The 15,835-nt window shown below is 38.7% G+C and overlaps 1 protein-coding gene across 1 annotated transcript; it reads left to right on the forward strand.

Moving 5' to 3' along the window:
• Positions 1 to 3,650: 3,650 nt before the first annotated feature.
• Positions 3,651 to 8,986, forward strand: LOC149696411 (ATP-binding cassette sub-family C member 2-like). Its single transcript, XM_089867345.1, has 7 exons — positions 3,651 to 4,114; positions 4,263 to 4,442; positions 4,654 to 4,936; positions 6,026 to 6,225; positions 6,356 to 6,482; positions 8,054 to 8,805; positions 8,875 to 8,986. The coding sequence occupies exons 1-7, from the start codon at positions 3,651 to 3,653 to the stop codon at positions 8,984 to 8,986; spliced, it is 2,118 nt and encodes a 705-aa protein (XP_089723471.1).
• Positions 8,987 to 15,835: the final 6,849 nt, after the last annotated feature.

Raw genomic sequence — 15,835 nt, forward strand, 5'->3', positions numbered from 1 at the left:
TCCTAAGCGGAAGTCTATTCGCGCGCGTCCCTTTGTGAAGGTATAACGTCCATCGCCTAACACTATGCATTAAGTCTCTTCCTCTTCCGGAAGTACTAAGTCTGGTTTTAAATTTCTGACTAAATTTCGCCACTGATGTAAGCTGATAAATAATGCATCAGCGCCTGAATCTAGTCTGGTCGCGAAAGTCCCATGCGAATACACGGCTTCTATGGCCACGGGAGGATCAACCTCACAGCGACGCACATCCATAGAGCCAATTTCCATAAGGGGCTTTACTTTCTTCGCGCGGCGGGAAGACGATCCCCTTTTGGTCTTCCCGCTTTCGCGTTTTCCGAAGCTTGTCTTTGCGCGACTTCTTGTTTGTCCGGACAGGTTGTGGCATAATGCGCGAAGAGTCCGCCCTTATAGCATTCGATTTGACTTAAATCGTTTTGCTCTGTCTTCACCGGCGTAGGAGTCTTTGATCTATTGGCATTGCTTGCGTTTGGTTTCGCAACCTTTGATATCGCACCTCCCCCCGGCGGTTTAGTTAAAACCGCGGCTGTGGGAGAATTTCTTCTCCCACTAGATTCACGCGAGGTAGACTTTGCCCTTTCGGTAGGATACAATGAGCTAGAAGGGGTCGCTCGTAAAATTTCTTCTGTTACGCGGCCCTTTTCTATGAAGCTGCGCATTGTCCTTATGTTGTCGTTGAAGACATGGATGCGTATTTCGGGGAGGATATTTCTCTTGCAAATACCAACAAGTTCGGAGTCAGTGTACGGAACGCGTAGGTTCTGATTCATCGCGGTAATACTCGCGATGTACGCGTCAAAAGATACATCGGCGGGTTGTTTAAACTGAGGTATTTCTAGGCGGAGGGATTCCTCCGCTCCTACCGAAAAGAAATAGTCTCTAAACGCGCCTTTCACTGTACGCCACGTTAGTACTTGATTAGGCCTAAACCAGATTAATGCACGGCCCTTTAATATTTGGGGGAGAAGCGCGATAATGTCATTGTCTGTCATGCTGTGATATTCAGCGAATTCCGTTAAAGTCCGAAGGAATTCCGGCGCGCTTTCACCTTCAACACCACTAAATATTAAGTGAGGGGGTGGTTTTGGCCTATTTTTGGCGGCTGGTCTAGTTCCGATGTTTGCTAACGTAGTCGCAAGTGTTTGAATAGTTTGAATCAGAACATTGGACGCTGCACCTTGCGGTAGCGGCGGCGGAGGTGGGATTCCTCCTGCCGCTTGTCCTTGACCATGCATAGGACTAGTACCAAGGCTTGGAGGAGGAGTGTACCTCCTCGGGGGAGTATAAGATCCCGGTAACTGCGCGTTAATCGCGGCGATTAAAGCATGAGGGTCGGCGGGATTTATGAAGCGACAGTTAAGCAATGGCACAATTAATGTTCACAAGTACGCGTTAAGTACAATTGGTAATGTCAGTCGTAACGAGTCCTGGCAAGCTCGCCACTTTATGTAACCGTAAAATTTGAAAGTAGGAAAGGGGGCCTAATTTCACGGCTCACAAAGAAATTAAATAAAACTAGCAATCGAAGAAGTTCCCAGGTTCCCGTTTAAAGGACTTATTTGTCCATGACTATCTATATTTACCAGATAGTCCATTGTTGCAAGGAAAACGCAGTGGTAGTTTAATAATATGAACTTGAATTTATTGTACCAAAAATAGAACACGTCTGACTCGAGCGCGTTACATTTACTGACTAGACTGCCCTTTTACAGATTGTGGGCGGGGGTTCTTATCCCCGCGAAAAATGTTTTTTTTAATCAGTTTGACAGCAGTGGCGCTTAAGGCGCCACTTCGGGACAATTTAACATTATACAAAATTTTGTATAAAAAATAAAAATGAGTAAAGCAGACGACGCGGTTTTTCCCCGGGAAGGAGAAGCTTGGTGTGGACGGTTACTGTATATAAATGTGTTCAAATTGTAATAAAGTATCACTTTCGTACCCGGATTCGTGGATGTAGTTTCTCTCTAAAAAAGACATTACAGTGGCGACGGAGCTTTTTGCCGCGTATTCGCGTTAGTTTCGGGCTGCAGTTCCGTGTGATGACAGAGGAAAGGAAGTTTTCTGTCACAAACGCTAGTTCGCCAGTTGGAATGGCGGCGACCATTGGAAATGTTGGACCATTTGATGGTAAATTGGAGACTTGGGACTCATACGTAGAACGGTTGGAGCTGTTCTTCGAGATCGACGACATTCCGGAAGCGAAGAAGGGTCGCACGTTGCTTGCGTTGATCGGAAGAGATACTTACGGGCTGGTAAGAAACTTAACAGCACCGGACAAGCCCACCACGAAGACGTATGCCGTCATTGTTAAATTGGTAAAGGAACATCTCAACCCTGCTCCGAACCCCACGGTGGAGCGTTACCGTTTCAGTCTACGTAACCAGACAGGATCGGAGACTGTCAGCGAATACTTGACGGAGCTGAAGCGCTTGGCGATGCACTGTGATTTTGGAGCACAGTTGGAAAACAACTTACGCGACAAGGTCGTACAAGGAATGAAGAATGAGGGCATCCTGAAGCGTTTATTGAGTGAGTCAAGTAGATAGAAAGTATTGGTTTGGGGACATGGCGTCAGCCAGTGCCAGATAGCACATGATCTGGTACCGATAAATATGGCGTCAATGAATCAGACATGGCGTCCACCGCATTTTTTCCTCTTATGGCGCCAGCGAATCAAATATTTTTTCTCACAATCAGTGAATCAATCATGGCGTCAATGTTAGGCTTAAGCGTCATATTCGACAACGTGGTAAATAGCCTTTGTCATACACGTGGTTTAAACGCCATGTTCACTATAAGAACATGATTGGTCTAAAAAGAGCGCCATGTTTACATGGTCAGAAAGTCACGTGACATTAAAGTATAAAAGACGAGGACGGTTTAAAGATAAGGCATTCTACATCCATCCTTGAAGTACCGATCAAGATCCGAAAAATGTAAGTATAAATTTCTTTAAATATAAGTTTACGGTAGTTAATTCCTCCCGCATTTATCGATATGGATTTCAGTATGCAGCACCCCTTTACCGGACTAGTGGCTGGAGTCACCGGCTGTGGGAAAAGTGTTTTCGTAGGAGAATTAATTAAGCATAAGGATATATGTATTTCGCCCACCCCCGAAAGAATAATTTGGTGTTACACGGAGTATCAGTCGAAACTATACGGTGCTATACTATCCCATACTCCGAGTGTAGAATTTCACGAGGGTTTATTAGATGTTAACACCCTAGATGCTAGTGTGAGGAACTTCGTTATATTAGACGACCTACTATGTGAAATAGCGAATAATAAGGACGTGACGAATCTTTTCATTAGGGGTTCGCACCATAGGAATACCTCAGTTTTAATTTTAATGCAGAATCTTTATTATCCCGGGAAGGAAATTCGTACCTTAAACTTAAATGCCCATTACTTGGTTATATTTAAAACACCACGTGATCAGTCGGCCATTATCCATCTTGCGAAACAAATTTCGCTGGGAAATAGTAAATACGTGGTAGACTCTTTTAGACAGGCGACTTTGGAACCTTACGGATGTCTATTTGTAGACCTTAAGGCTAACACCCTAGATATCCACCGTCTAAGAACAGGTATACTTCCAGGTCAACAAGCAGCACTGTTCATACCGAAATGACGGCCATCCTTGAAGCGAATTTTTTCCGGATTAAGGGGCAATGGATAATCAAGGAGCTGACGATGTACGTGAAGGAGACCGACGTCCACGAAGTCTGGATCTTCCAATCCCCATGCAAGTTCTCAGAGTTATCCGTCAAGGATAAAAGGCAATGCAGGTGGCTCTCAATGAACACTTTCGATCTAGCATTCGAGGAGGGAGACTACCCATACGAGACGACGCAGGAGGCCGCCGACTATATTCGAGCTAGAGCATCGTCATACGTGACGAAAGGAGCGGAGAAGGCCGAAACCCTATCAAGGTTCTTAGGGTGCGAAGTTATCAACGCCGAAGACTACGGTTGCCCGAGATTATCAAGTATCGAGTGCGATACCCCCAGGGCTGGCACTTTTCATAGGGACAGCAACAACTGTACCTTGGTGAAGGCGTCCAAACTAGCGGAATGGCTCCGTCAAAACGAGTCGACGATAATTTAAATTTTTTTAAATATATTGCAAATTGTAACTCATGTCAAAGAAAGGCCGCAATTAAATTTGCCAATAAAGAAGCGATTAAATCTATTGTCGAGTGTTGTATAAATATCCTACGGGGCAATGTCCCTCTTTCAGTGGAGGAGAAGGAGCGGTTGAAGAAACATCGACACGTTATAAGAAAGGTTACGTCCAACATACTCCCTTCAAAGAAAAGGAAACTATTAATTCAAAACGGAGGTTTCATCCCTTTACTTCCGGACCGTTACTATCTATCATTAGTTCAGTAGCAGGTGCGGCTATAAGTCGAGCTATAAAGTAAAAATGGCGCGAAAAATGTTATTAATTTCCGAAGTAACAGCTGCCAGTACTGTTGTACTTAATTTCGCGACAATGTACTGGTTGTCTCTTTGGTGCGCGGACTCCAAGGGAGATTTTAAAGCGAACCCAAACCTAAAGGCAACTCGTATAGCGGTCTTAGTTGTTCTTGGGCTAGCCAAGCATTTGCGGGGTTTCTTAACGTAATTAGCAACGCCTTTCGCTGTCTAAGAGCGGCAAACTGGCTACATGGGAAAATGCTCTACAGCGTATCGCGTTCTCCTATGTCCTTCTTCGACACGACACCCGCTGGAAGGATACTCAATCGTTTCTCTCAAGATATCGACGCCCTCGACCAGCAATTACCCGGAATGTTAAGTCTTACTCATTTTGGATTGATGTTTTTACTTATTTACCCGTTAGGAATTACAATGTATTTACCATTATTCATAATTCCCTGCATTGTTGTTGCCGTTGGATACCTTTCACTTCAGGTAGGAATTTGATTTCTGTTGTGTAGTTGAGTGTAAATAATTGCGAGTGAGATTTAAGCTAAATATACTTTATTACTGAATAACAGCTAGTCATTTTAAGAACTTTACAATAGAATTTTAACCCGTGAACGCGTGGTGTACAAAAGGAATACCCGGTATTTATACAATGTAACTTAGACTAAAAAACTAAATAGTAGATAAGTCGGGTTTTTTAATAAAGCGGCAGTCGAGTTTTTTGTGGATACGACAATTTCAGTCTCCATTCATAAGTTATTATTCAGTATCACTCTCAACTTTTAATTGTCGTGGTTAAACGCGGAATTCGTATCTAGTGATGGATAGCCACTTTTGATCTTCAATAATCTACTAGTTGACAGCAGGTCAAAACTTGAAGCAATTCAACTGAGTTTATTGAAAATTATAAAACATAAAAAATTGTCAATATTATTATCGACATTTCCTAAAGTTAACCGATATTGTATGAGATTTTGTTTTTAAGAAAGTTTTATTAAGCGTAGAAAAGCCCTGATGGCGAAGGGAAAGAGGTGTTGGGCAAAGACAGTCCTAACTGAGAATTCGTCAACCATCACTTCACCCACGAAATTATAATAGCTACAAATCTTTGAAATATTGAACTGCTTAAAGTGTTTTGGCACTAACATATTTTACTGCAAAATGTTGTAGAAGGCACTCAAGTCTTACTCGAGGCGTTCTCACTCCCACTCTTGTGGGGGAGTACTTCGTAATATCATGAATCTATGTAACTATGAATATACAGCTCTATCATATGCCCCTTATGCCATGTCGATTTGGGTTGGGTGTTACCCTCCTAGCTTTGACGCGTTTTGCGTAGCTCTAATAGCCAATCACAAGACACGAGAAAGTGACGTTTCGAATTTACACACCCCGGACTCCCCCTCCCTTCTCCCGCTCCTAACACTAGCAGACACGTGACTGATGTCTCCTTTCGCTAAGCCACGCCCAAACCTTATCGAGAGGTTAGACAGCGTAACGCAGCTGTATATTCATAGTTGTATGGATTCATGGTAATATCGCTTTTAAACTGAAGAATGTGCAATGTTTTTGCAGCGTTTCTTGATGTCTAGCAATCGTCAATTCAAGCGGATAACAAGCTTGAGAAATTCCTTTTTGTTTTCACATGTGGGTGAATCAGCGGCTGGCAGCACTGTCATCAGGGCGTGTGACGCCGTAAAGAATTTTGAAAAACATTTCCTGAAACTGATCGACGAATGCACTGGCGCTAACTACATGATGAACATGGCGCAAAGGTATCTTGTTCACTGAATTTTGGAATTGCGTCATTTAAGCCGGACTTTGCTTTTCGTGGAGACGATGAAAAGAAGGCATTGCAAGTCGCTACTCATTCCTCCTATTCAATAAAATGCAATTTCTTTACAGATGGCTGACATTACGCTACAATATTTTGGGCAATTGCTTGATGTTTTGTACCGCAATTTTCATAATTTTGAACAAAGGGACTCTGTCAGCTGATTTTGTAGGATTGATCTTGTCTAATGCCGATCGGGTAAGCGCTACAAATTAAGACGAAGCGAGTAAATCAAAATCTTTTCCACAAGCTAAAATTTCTGCTGGTTTTCCGTTTAACTCTTTAAACGTCGCTAAAGTGTGGTGTAACAAAATGGTCATATAGTTACTGAATTAACAAAGAGTGTCTCGAGATGGAATTGTATGCAGTAGGAGAATGATATAGCCAGAAGTAAGATGAGACTGGAAGTATCGAGTTAACCAAATTCTTCACTTGGCGAAAGTGAATATTCTTGATAACACACCAACGGTTGTCCCTCTGGTAGCGGTTTCTGAATTTTCCCTCCAAAACCTGTGACGCTCGCGGCGGTAGATGGCCGAACTAGATTCAAGCACCCGCGTCCGTGTTTCGCGGCTTTAGGTTGAGGGGATGGGGGTAAAAAATGTTTTTTGGAACTCGACCAATTTTTTTTCTGTCTAGTGTAGGCGCGATGGAAGCGCCGTAAAATCCTCAGATTTGTTCACTAGTGCCAGGATCTACTACCAATGCTAGAGCTCTTTAGTCTCATCTTACTTCTGATATAGTGAAGCGAACAAATGTATCACTGTAATCAAGTTTAGGGACGATGTAATTTTAGATTAGGCTAGATATACACCTATGGCTGCGATCCTTTTTTTAGAATAGTAGCTAGTTTGGCCATCATTCTACTACGTTTACAAGAAAACGTTTAATAGTCGTTTCATGACGTGGCATTGACAAATCCTTTTCATTTTTGCACACGACATCATAGATGGCGTTAGCAAAAATAATACTCCATACGGAAAATTTGACGAGGGGTAAGCGACTCTGTAATAAAGTCTATCTGAGTGTATAACGCGGAAATACACTCGGGGTTACTTTTTACAATTTTTATTTCAATATTCTGAGAGAGCGGTAGAATGGGAGTTTTTCTCCGTTTTAACCATTTTGTCGCCACCGTTTTGAAATGAAATATTCGTTGGTTACATTTGGGAACCGTTTTATATCAAAATATAAACCTTTTTCTAGGAACAAATTTAAGGTTTTTGACAAAAGTGTTGTTTAATAAGCAAAGTCTTCGAGCCTATTTAATTTTGAATGTTATTATTATGAAAGACTAGATTTTGAAGTTATATACTGTCTAGTGACACTTGAACCGATTTAATGTTATAAACAGACTTGCATCGTTAGCCGATATCGTAAATTAACCGATGTCAATGTCAAAGCTTAACTGAAATACCGATACCAATTTTTTTAAGTCATTAGTCTGAAATAACAATATAATCTGCTAGTGAATTCGAAGCGAGTAAAGCATATTCTCTGCTGGTTTTTCATTTAACCCTTTATATACTGAAGGTTTTTATTAGCGTGAAAGTGTATCGTGGCTATAGTGGGATAATACAAAAAGTACCAATAGTTATACAGAATAAAAAGAGTATCTTCGTCTTATCTCTTTGAACGTTATTATATTCTTTAAATAATCTAATTGACTAAGAAGAATTTTCTCTGAATTTTGAAAGGAAAGTGCGCAGGCTTTTGTCACGTTTAGCAATACTAATACACTATACTAATTTAATATTTTGAATTAACAGCTTCTGCCATATCTAAAAGTCTTTGTCACTTCCGCTACGGCTTTGGAATCAAATATAGTCTCTATAGAAAGAGTTGACGAATACTGCCGTTTGGAGTCTGAGGCCGAGTGCGAGAAACCAGAATGTCAACCGACTGCTGACTGGCCTCAACGAGGACAAATTACATTCCACAACTACAGCACCAGATACCGAGAAGGAATGAATTTGGTTTTGAAGGACATAAATGTCAGGATTGAAGCCGGGGAGAAGGTGGGCGTGGTTGGGCGGACAGGCGCGGGAAAGTCGTCGCTGACGCTGGCGCTCTTCCGTCTCATCGAGGGGGTACGAGGTCAGATCGTCATAGACGGTGTGGTGGTGGAGAAATTGGGCTTGTCCTATTTGAGGTCCCAAGAGCCCATTCTCTTCTCGGGAACACTCAGACTCAACCTGGACCCCTTTGGTCAACAAGATGACCAGCGACTGTGGGCCGCCCTGGAACATTCGCACCTGAAATCCTTCGTGGCGTCACACGAGCAGGGACTGGATTACCCCGTGACCGAAGGAGGACAGAACCTGAGCGTCGGACAGCGTCAATTGGTCTGCTTGGCTCGCGCCTTGTTGAGGAACACCAAGATCTTGATCTTGGACGAAGCGACTGCCTCGGTCGACATGGATACCGACGATCTCATTCAAAAGACCGTCAAGAAAGAATTCGCCGACTGCACCATCATCACTATCGCGCACAGAATAAACACCATCTTGGACTACGACAAGTTAGTTTAACAACCTATTAAATTAGCATAAAATTATTGACGAATTTGTTGTCATTTAACTTTTCCTAGGGTGATGGTTCTCGATCAAGATCAAGTTACAGAATTCGACTCTCCACGTGTTCTCTTGAAAAATGTGCAATCAATGTTCTACAATTTAGCCAAAGATGCCAAAATACTCTAGATCAGCTTTGCTTTCAGTATATTATCAGTCTAATCAATAACCTTATCATTTTATATTATTATTATCATACACACAATAGAGTTATCTGTTAATTTATAGTTCTTCTCCTCCCCGAATCCTCCATCTTAAAGGCATATATACATTTTTGGTAAGCTACAGCGCCCCCTTTACGGTGATGGTATTTTTAGTGTAGTATTTTGGATATAGTGCTATTTATTGCTCATTATTATTAATCTGTTTACAAGATTAATATACTAAAAGAACCAGTTTTTCAAGAACATTTAATTGAGTTACACAAAATTTTACATGGAATAGAATGTCAATTGAAAAATATACACTATTATTGTTAAGATGTTTGTACGAAGGGATCTGTGATCAAGTAACACCCTAATCAACACAAATATTGACTTTTTATTAAACACCTTACTTAAGTACTTTTTAACATAAACAAGTTGGGAAAACAAAGAAATTACCTCTCCGAGTGAAGAGGACTACTTACAAACTTATTTACCAAGATATGGCGTTATTTCCCTCTCCCTCGCTCTCTCTTTTCTTCACACGTCACTCCGAGAGGTGAAAATTATGAATTATACTGGTTACCATACTATTTGGTGAATATGAACAAATATTGGCAAGATTTTTAAAAATAAAATTTTTATGCGATTATCAATAAAATGCCACACTTCATACGAATTATACAGGAAGAAATACTGATCTTAGTTAAAGTACCAAAATATTACTAAAAACTCTAATTCAAATATTACTAAAAACGCTACTTGAAATATTAATAAAAATACAGAAATGCGATTATATTACGCAATAGTTACTAAACATAAATAGTAACTAAAATACATATACTGGAATCAAAAGTATGCACACGCATTGTAACTTTTGTAAAAATAGTGTGCGATTGTTATTTTATAATCACGTAGAATTCTAAATTTCAGGGCTCGAATCCAAAAAAAACTTGGCATAGCTTGCTACATAGAAGTCAAGACACTCACATTGAGTGGAGCCAGGAATAGATTTAGTTTAAGAAGTAGGAATGAAGAACGGTTAGTATTTACTTCAGTCCGACTCGTAGCCAAGTATAGAGCCCTTCCCTCCAACACGTAACGAAAAGTTAAAATTACCTTATTGGCTCACTTAAACTACGTGTTGATGACGTTTCTGACGGGGACAGCGAAAAATACGTAATTCCTTTTCACCTCTGTCGCTATGACCCTGCCTCTTTTTTCATACCCTTCCGTTCCTTGGAAGGGGGTCCGGGACTTTGAGTCGCGCCCAGATTACTCTTTTCTCCGTTTCTGCTTCTAAAATTGAATATATCTCTGGTGAACCCTAATTCCTTTGGTATTTGACCCTCTTATTCTCTTTAAAGGTATCATTAAGTGTAAAGCACTTTGTAATTTCCCCTCTCTTTCTTTTAAATGTGTCAGGCACCCAAGTCCCCTCCATATTTGGCCCCTTAATTCCCTTTAATGTGTCTGTTACCCTAGTCCCCTTCGAATTTCTTTTTCATGTGTCAGCCAAAGTACCCTTCGAATTTGCCCCTCCCTTTCTTTTTCATGTGTCAGCCAAATAGTGCCCTTCGTATTTGCCGTTCCGCTTTCTATTTTATGTGTAAAAATATAAAAGTTCCATGAATATAATGAAACAACTGAAACAGTGCATAATTATGAGTGAAACGAATAGCATATATAAATCCGCCATATCGATGTAAAGTATATTTTGTGATTCCTTTTCGTTTTCAGTTAGAAACGTTGGAGGTGCAGTTACCTTTTGCTTAATGCCGCAAGATATCATTCGGGACAAACTATGGTAGAAAATGTTAATTACCTTAGTTACTCAAATTTAACGAGTCATGATTGGAAATAAGTGAAAAGACCGGGTAAATGAAGACTTGAAAATATGTATTTCTGCAAGAACTCATGCAAGATCTGAAAAGTTACAAATGGGGAGCCACCGTTATAAATTGAAGTAGTATATTTATTTTATGCATGCACCCTTTGTAAATTCGATTTTATGAACGACCACTCGAACGAGCGAGAAGATATTTTAAAGAAAATATACTTCTTTAACAAATAAGCCGTGGATGGACAAACCCATGAGTCAGGCCACCAAGAAACTTTCTACCTCTATACTGAGGCTAATCCCCTAGCTATAACAGTTCAAAAATCTCTCTTCTCGCTTCTCCCCTCCCTTTACAAACGAAAAATCTGAACCTTACCAGAACTCCAACGAGTAACTTGTACCAACTTTATCATCTTAACTATTATTAAACTTTTACTATCTAAAAAATGAGTGTCTTTAATTTACTAGCGGTTAATTATATCGAACGGATTTCCTAAACAGTCGTGAGAAACCAAAATATTTAAACAAACTTTAAATCGAACCCTTACGGATTGAATCCCCGGGGATTTTTAAAATTTTTATTTAAAAAAATTCATGCCTTTGTTATAAAATTTTAGCAGCTTTTGAATGTCAGAATCTTAATGCCGAATGTCACGTTAAAAAATTCATGCATTTTAAAAATCGCTGGGGATTTTTAATTTTTTTTAATAGAAAGTGAGTGTCAAAAACGTAAAGCAGAATGCCGTATTAATCAAACTGATACATCAACCTATTACTGTGAATGGCCCGCCGGGCTATTCGAAGATGAAACACCAAATTTGCGGTGATATTTACCGAGTGAAAAATGACAGTGAATGCCAGGATTTTAAAGCCGAATGCCGTGTTGATGAAACTAATAACTCAAAGTATTACTGCGAATGTCATGCTGGACTGTTCGAGGATAATACCCAAACATGCGAAAATATTTGTAAAACTATGGGAGATAATGCCTGCTCAGAGCTTAAAGCCGAATGCGTCGTATCAAGTCAGGAAAATACTACATTTTACTGCGAATGCTCAGCTGGTCACTATGATAGTCAGGCTGGCATCTGCGTTGACATTGGCGAAGTAAAAGGGGATATTGAATGTCAGAATCTTAATGCAGAATATCACGGTAATGAATCTAATAACGCAACGTATTATTGCCAATGTTCCATTGGTTTGATCCCTGATTCCGATTTGTAGTGCGTCGATATATGCGAAATCGAGGGAAATGATAATTTTTCCGACATCAAAACCGTTTGCAACCCCAATTCTTCCGATAACAGTACTTATAAATGCGAGTGTTACCCGGGATTGGTCTTAAGTGAAAACGGAAAAATGCGAGGATGTTTGCGAGCGAAAGGGGAAGGAAATTTGAGCCAAAAATAACACGCATTGTGTTCTGGATATTTTTTGTTCTATGTCTCAAGATAGTTCCAAATACACTTGCAAATGTTATGAAGGAAAAAAAAGTCATGCAAAATCTATGCCGATTTTCAATTTTTTTAAAAAAATGCATGCATTTATTATTAAGTTTTTAACACCTTAACGAACAAGCCCTGTTGAATATAAATGTTCCATTAACATAGAACGTATTTTATCAAATTGAATTTAGTTGTTTTTGTACATCTAAGCGTCGGAAGAAGTACTAATATATTTGAAAAAATTGTTACACCCGAGTCAGCAGCACGGTATAAACTAGAACAAATTTACAAACATTCGCTGGCGTGAAAAGGCCTGAAGTATTACCTAACTTTTACCCTAGATAACTGACCAATTGTGAACTGAATTCAAATTTTGAAGCGTGAAAAGCTTTCTAAATGAAATCCAATGTTAATATTTAATTTTTCCAGCATCGAAATAATTTAGACCAAGTTGACCTCGCTTAAATTATTGAAAGCAATTTGTCACAGAGAATAGTTACAAGTTGTTTCTCCCCGAAAGAGAATCATTAGGCTTGTTTTAATTGCTTATTTTGTTGCTTAAACTGGAGATTTTTTTAAACGTCTTCTAATATGATGGGTCAAATTGCTGATGCATCACTGTGTTATGTCGTCCATTATTTATAAATGGCTGTAATATTATTCGCTTATGAAATCATCACACGAGACAACATTCTACCGCATTACTACTCTCTTAAACACTTTAGGCTAAACTAATTTCCAGACATTTCTTTAAAAAATGAGAACAGGTTTTTTAAAGACCTCTCGCTTACTCCCGCTATTCAGAGATTATTGAAGGTTTTTAAAACTTCCAGACATTAAGATATGTCTTATTTTAAAGTAAACTTTAGTGCGATTATTTTTTTTTGAGGTTATAAAGGTAATTTAGATGAGAAATAATACGTCTTGAATCAATATGAACCTTTTTTTAATGTATACATTTGCATGTCAAAATACAATAATTAAAATGATAAAACCATATTTTTATAAATAATTTATTATAAAACTAATATATTTTAATCACTAACAAAAAATAATATATTAAATAACTAAAAAAATTAACATAGAAAAATAAAATATTAAATAACTAAAAAAATTAACATAGAAAAATAGAATATTAAATAACTAAAAAAATTAACATAGAAAAAATAAAATATAAAATTAATCAAAAAATAAGAACAACAGCATCCTTGTGTTGAGACTTAACCTAAATTTTACAAAGAAATATTCAGTCAAAAATTTACACTTTTTAAAACGAATAATAGTACCAATTGAGAATTACCTGTCAATCACAGGACCACTCGTAACAGGGGCATATGTCTTTTACACGGTACTTAAATTCACAGCAAAGTGAACAAAAGTTCCGTGTGCTAAGCAAATGCCGCTGGTCGCTACGCGTGGCAAAACTGATATATTGTTTGCACTGGACTAAAACGCATTTTCTAAAATAATTACAGTCGCGCGTCGTTTAATAGTAATTTAATTGGCCATAATCGGGCGTGTCCTTTAATGTCCCTTCGCAATGTGGACAATAAAGATGCCCGTTACGGGGCACGGGGGCAGAACCTTGCTTCTTAATAACGTCCACAAAGCTCTCGATGCTGGCCCTAAATTATCACCAAAGTTTTGAAAAGAAATACATAGAAATATATTACTTACATTTTTTTGAATTAAAGCGCTTCAAAGATGGATTAGAATTCCTAATAAAAAATTTCACCACAATTGTATTATCGCAACTATTCTATGTACTATTTAAACTGGAACTTGTATATAATTACGCAAAGTTAATTATAACCCTATTCTAATATACTACAGAATAGATTAACAGCCTTAATATTAAAAAACATATAATTCGGGTAATTAGCAAAACTAAGGACCAGTTTGATATTGTAATTTTCGAGCTCACTGTTTGTCTTTGTCCTTCGGCCGTTTTAAATCTTCACCGTCGCTTGACCATTCAATTATTTTAAATCAACGTTACTAAAAAGGGTAACGCGTCGCTGTCGATCAGTCTTTGCATAATGTCTGATAATGTTAAACACCAGGTGGTATTGCAATATAGGCGAGCTACGCCCGCTATATACATGGCTTTCTTTAAATACCATCTAGCTAAGGACTGTCGAAAGTGAGTCTTTTCTTTAGGGCACGGTCTATTTATCCTCGTGAGTTGCAGCAAGCATAGTTTAAAACACATGTCTAAGACACGTCTATAGAACGTTTCTTCGTGAAAACGATATCCCCCGTAATACCAATAACGCGCCGCACATTTCACCGAAGCGTGATGTATGGGCCCGTACGGACACTCTATTTTAGAAAAGGTTTGCGGGGGAACTATCCACGCTGTAAATCTACTCATTCGGACCGGGCTATCGTTTTGGGGGTTGTTTATAGTCGTAAAAGATTGGGTTAGGCTGACAAAAACGCGACCGTGATAAAGGTGTTTAGAAATTAAACGCAATGCAAACTGGACATGGGGTTTTTCCAGGATTCTATGTTGGCGAAATAGTCTCAGCCAACATAAATCCTCCAAAGCATTGAAGGTATAATCAACGGCCATATCGTATTGTATTTCGTATGTTTCTATTCTATCGCGTTCTTTTCGCTCCTGTACTCAAAATGAGTTTGAAAAACAAAACGTGTCCGCGTTGGGGCTAAACCACCATCTAGTAAAGATACCATCATTTTCGACTTTAAAAAACATATGGTCCGTGTAATTGGAACAACCCCTAACGAGAGTATGGAGTAAATCCGCGTTAGGTCGGTAGTGGTGTTTATAGACATCCTGAATCGTAAAAACTAAACAAGAAGCATTGTAAGCTCCTGTTAATTTACGCCAAATGTTCCTTTTCTGCGCGTCCGTTAAAGTATTTTTATCCCAAACATCTCTAAAAAAATCATCCCAAGTAAAATCCTTTAAATCAGGATTGTCATAGAGCTTTCTATTTACCCTCCATGTCATCGAGCGACCGCAAGGAATTAAATTAGACATTACTTACAAGTGTTTAAGAGCTTGTAAAGCGAAAGAGAGCGTCTAGAAAATTTTCGAATGAAGAAAGTACCGAGACTCTGGTCTTTAAATACTCAAAAAATTGATATTAGATACACCCAAAAATACATTTTATTTATCGTGGAGTTGATACTAGGGATTATAAAGGATATTATAATATCTACCTATATAAAAAATGGTATAAAAATACCCCCTATAACCTACAATTAATATTAATTTACTTAGTATTTAAACCCGGTTGAAGAAAATAATAGTTTCTCCCAAAATAACTCTTTTTTAACCTTCACTGAAGGATTTTTTCATATATAATGCGCCTTCATTTGAATTATTCAAAAACACGTCCAAGCAACTTTTGCATACGAAAAAAAACTAGGACCTTGAGCTAAATAGAGATTTCTAACTTTATTAATATATATGTAAAAGTCAATTATGAATTTGTTAGAGGGAAGTTTAACATTTTCTCTCCCCATTATACAGGGCGTTTTCGCCTGCCATAAATCAAAATGTGTGATTTCATACTAGAAA

The sequence above is a fragment of the Phalangium opilio genome, unplaced genomic scaffold, assembly GCF_054372755.1.
Source record: "Phalangium opilio isolate 3A_F unplaced genomic scaffold, DU_Popi_V2 ptg000021l_1, whole genome shotgun sequence".
Taxonomy (NCBI): Eukaryota; Metazoa; Arthropoda; class Arachnida; order Opiliones; family Phalangiidae; genus Phalangium; species Phalangium opilio.

Coding starts and splice junctions, on each gene's coding strand:
- LOC149696411 (XM_089867345.1), top strand. CDS start 3,651: ATGACGGCCATCCTTGAAGCGAATTTTTTCCGGATTAAGGGGCAATGG. Junction 4,443..4,653: donor GCTATAAGTCGAGCTATAAA/GTAAAAATGGCG, acceptor TAACGTAATTAG/CAACGCCTTTCGCTGTCTAA. Junction 6,226..6,355: donor ATGATGAACATGGCGCAAAG/GTATCTTGTTCA, acceptor ATTTCTTTACAG/ATGGCTGACATTACGCTACA.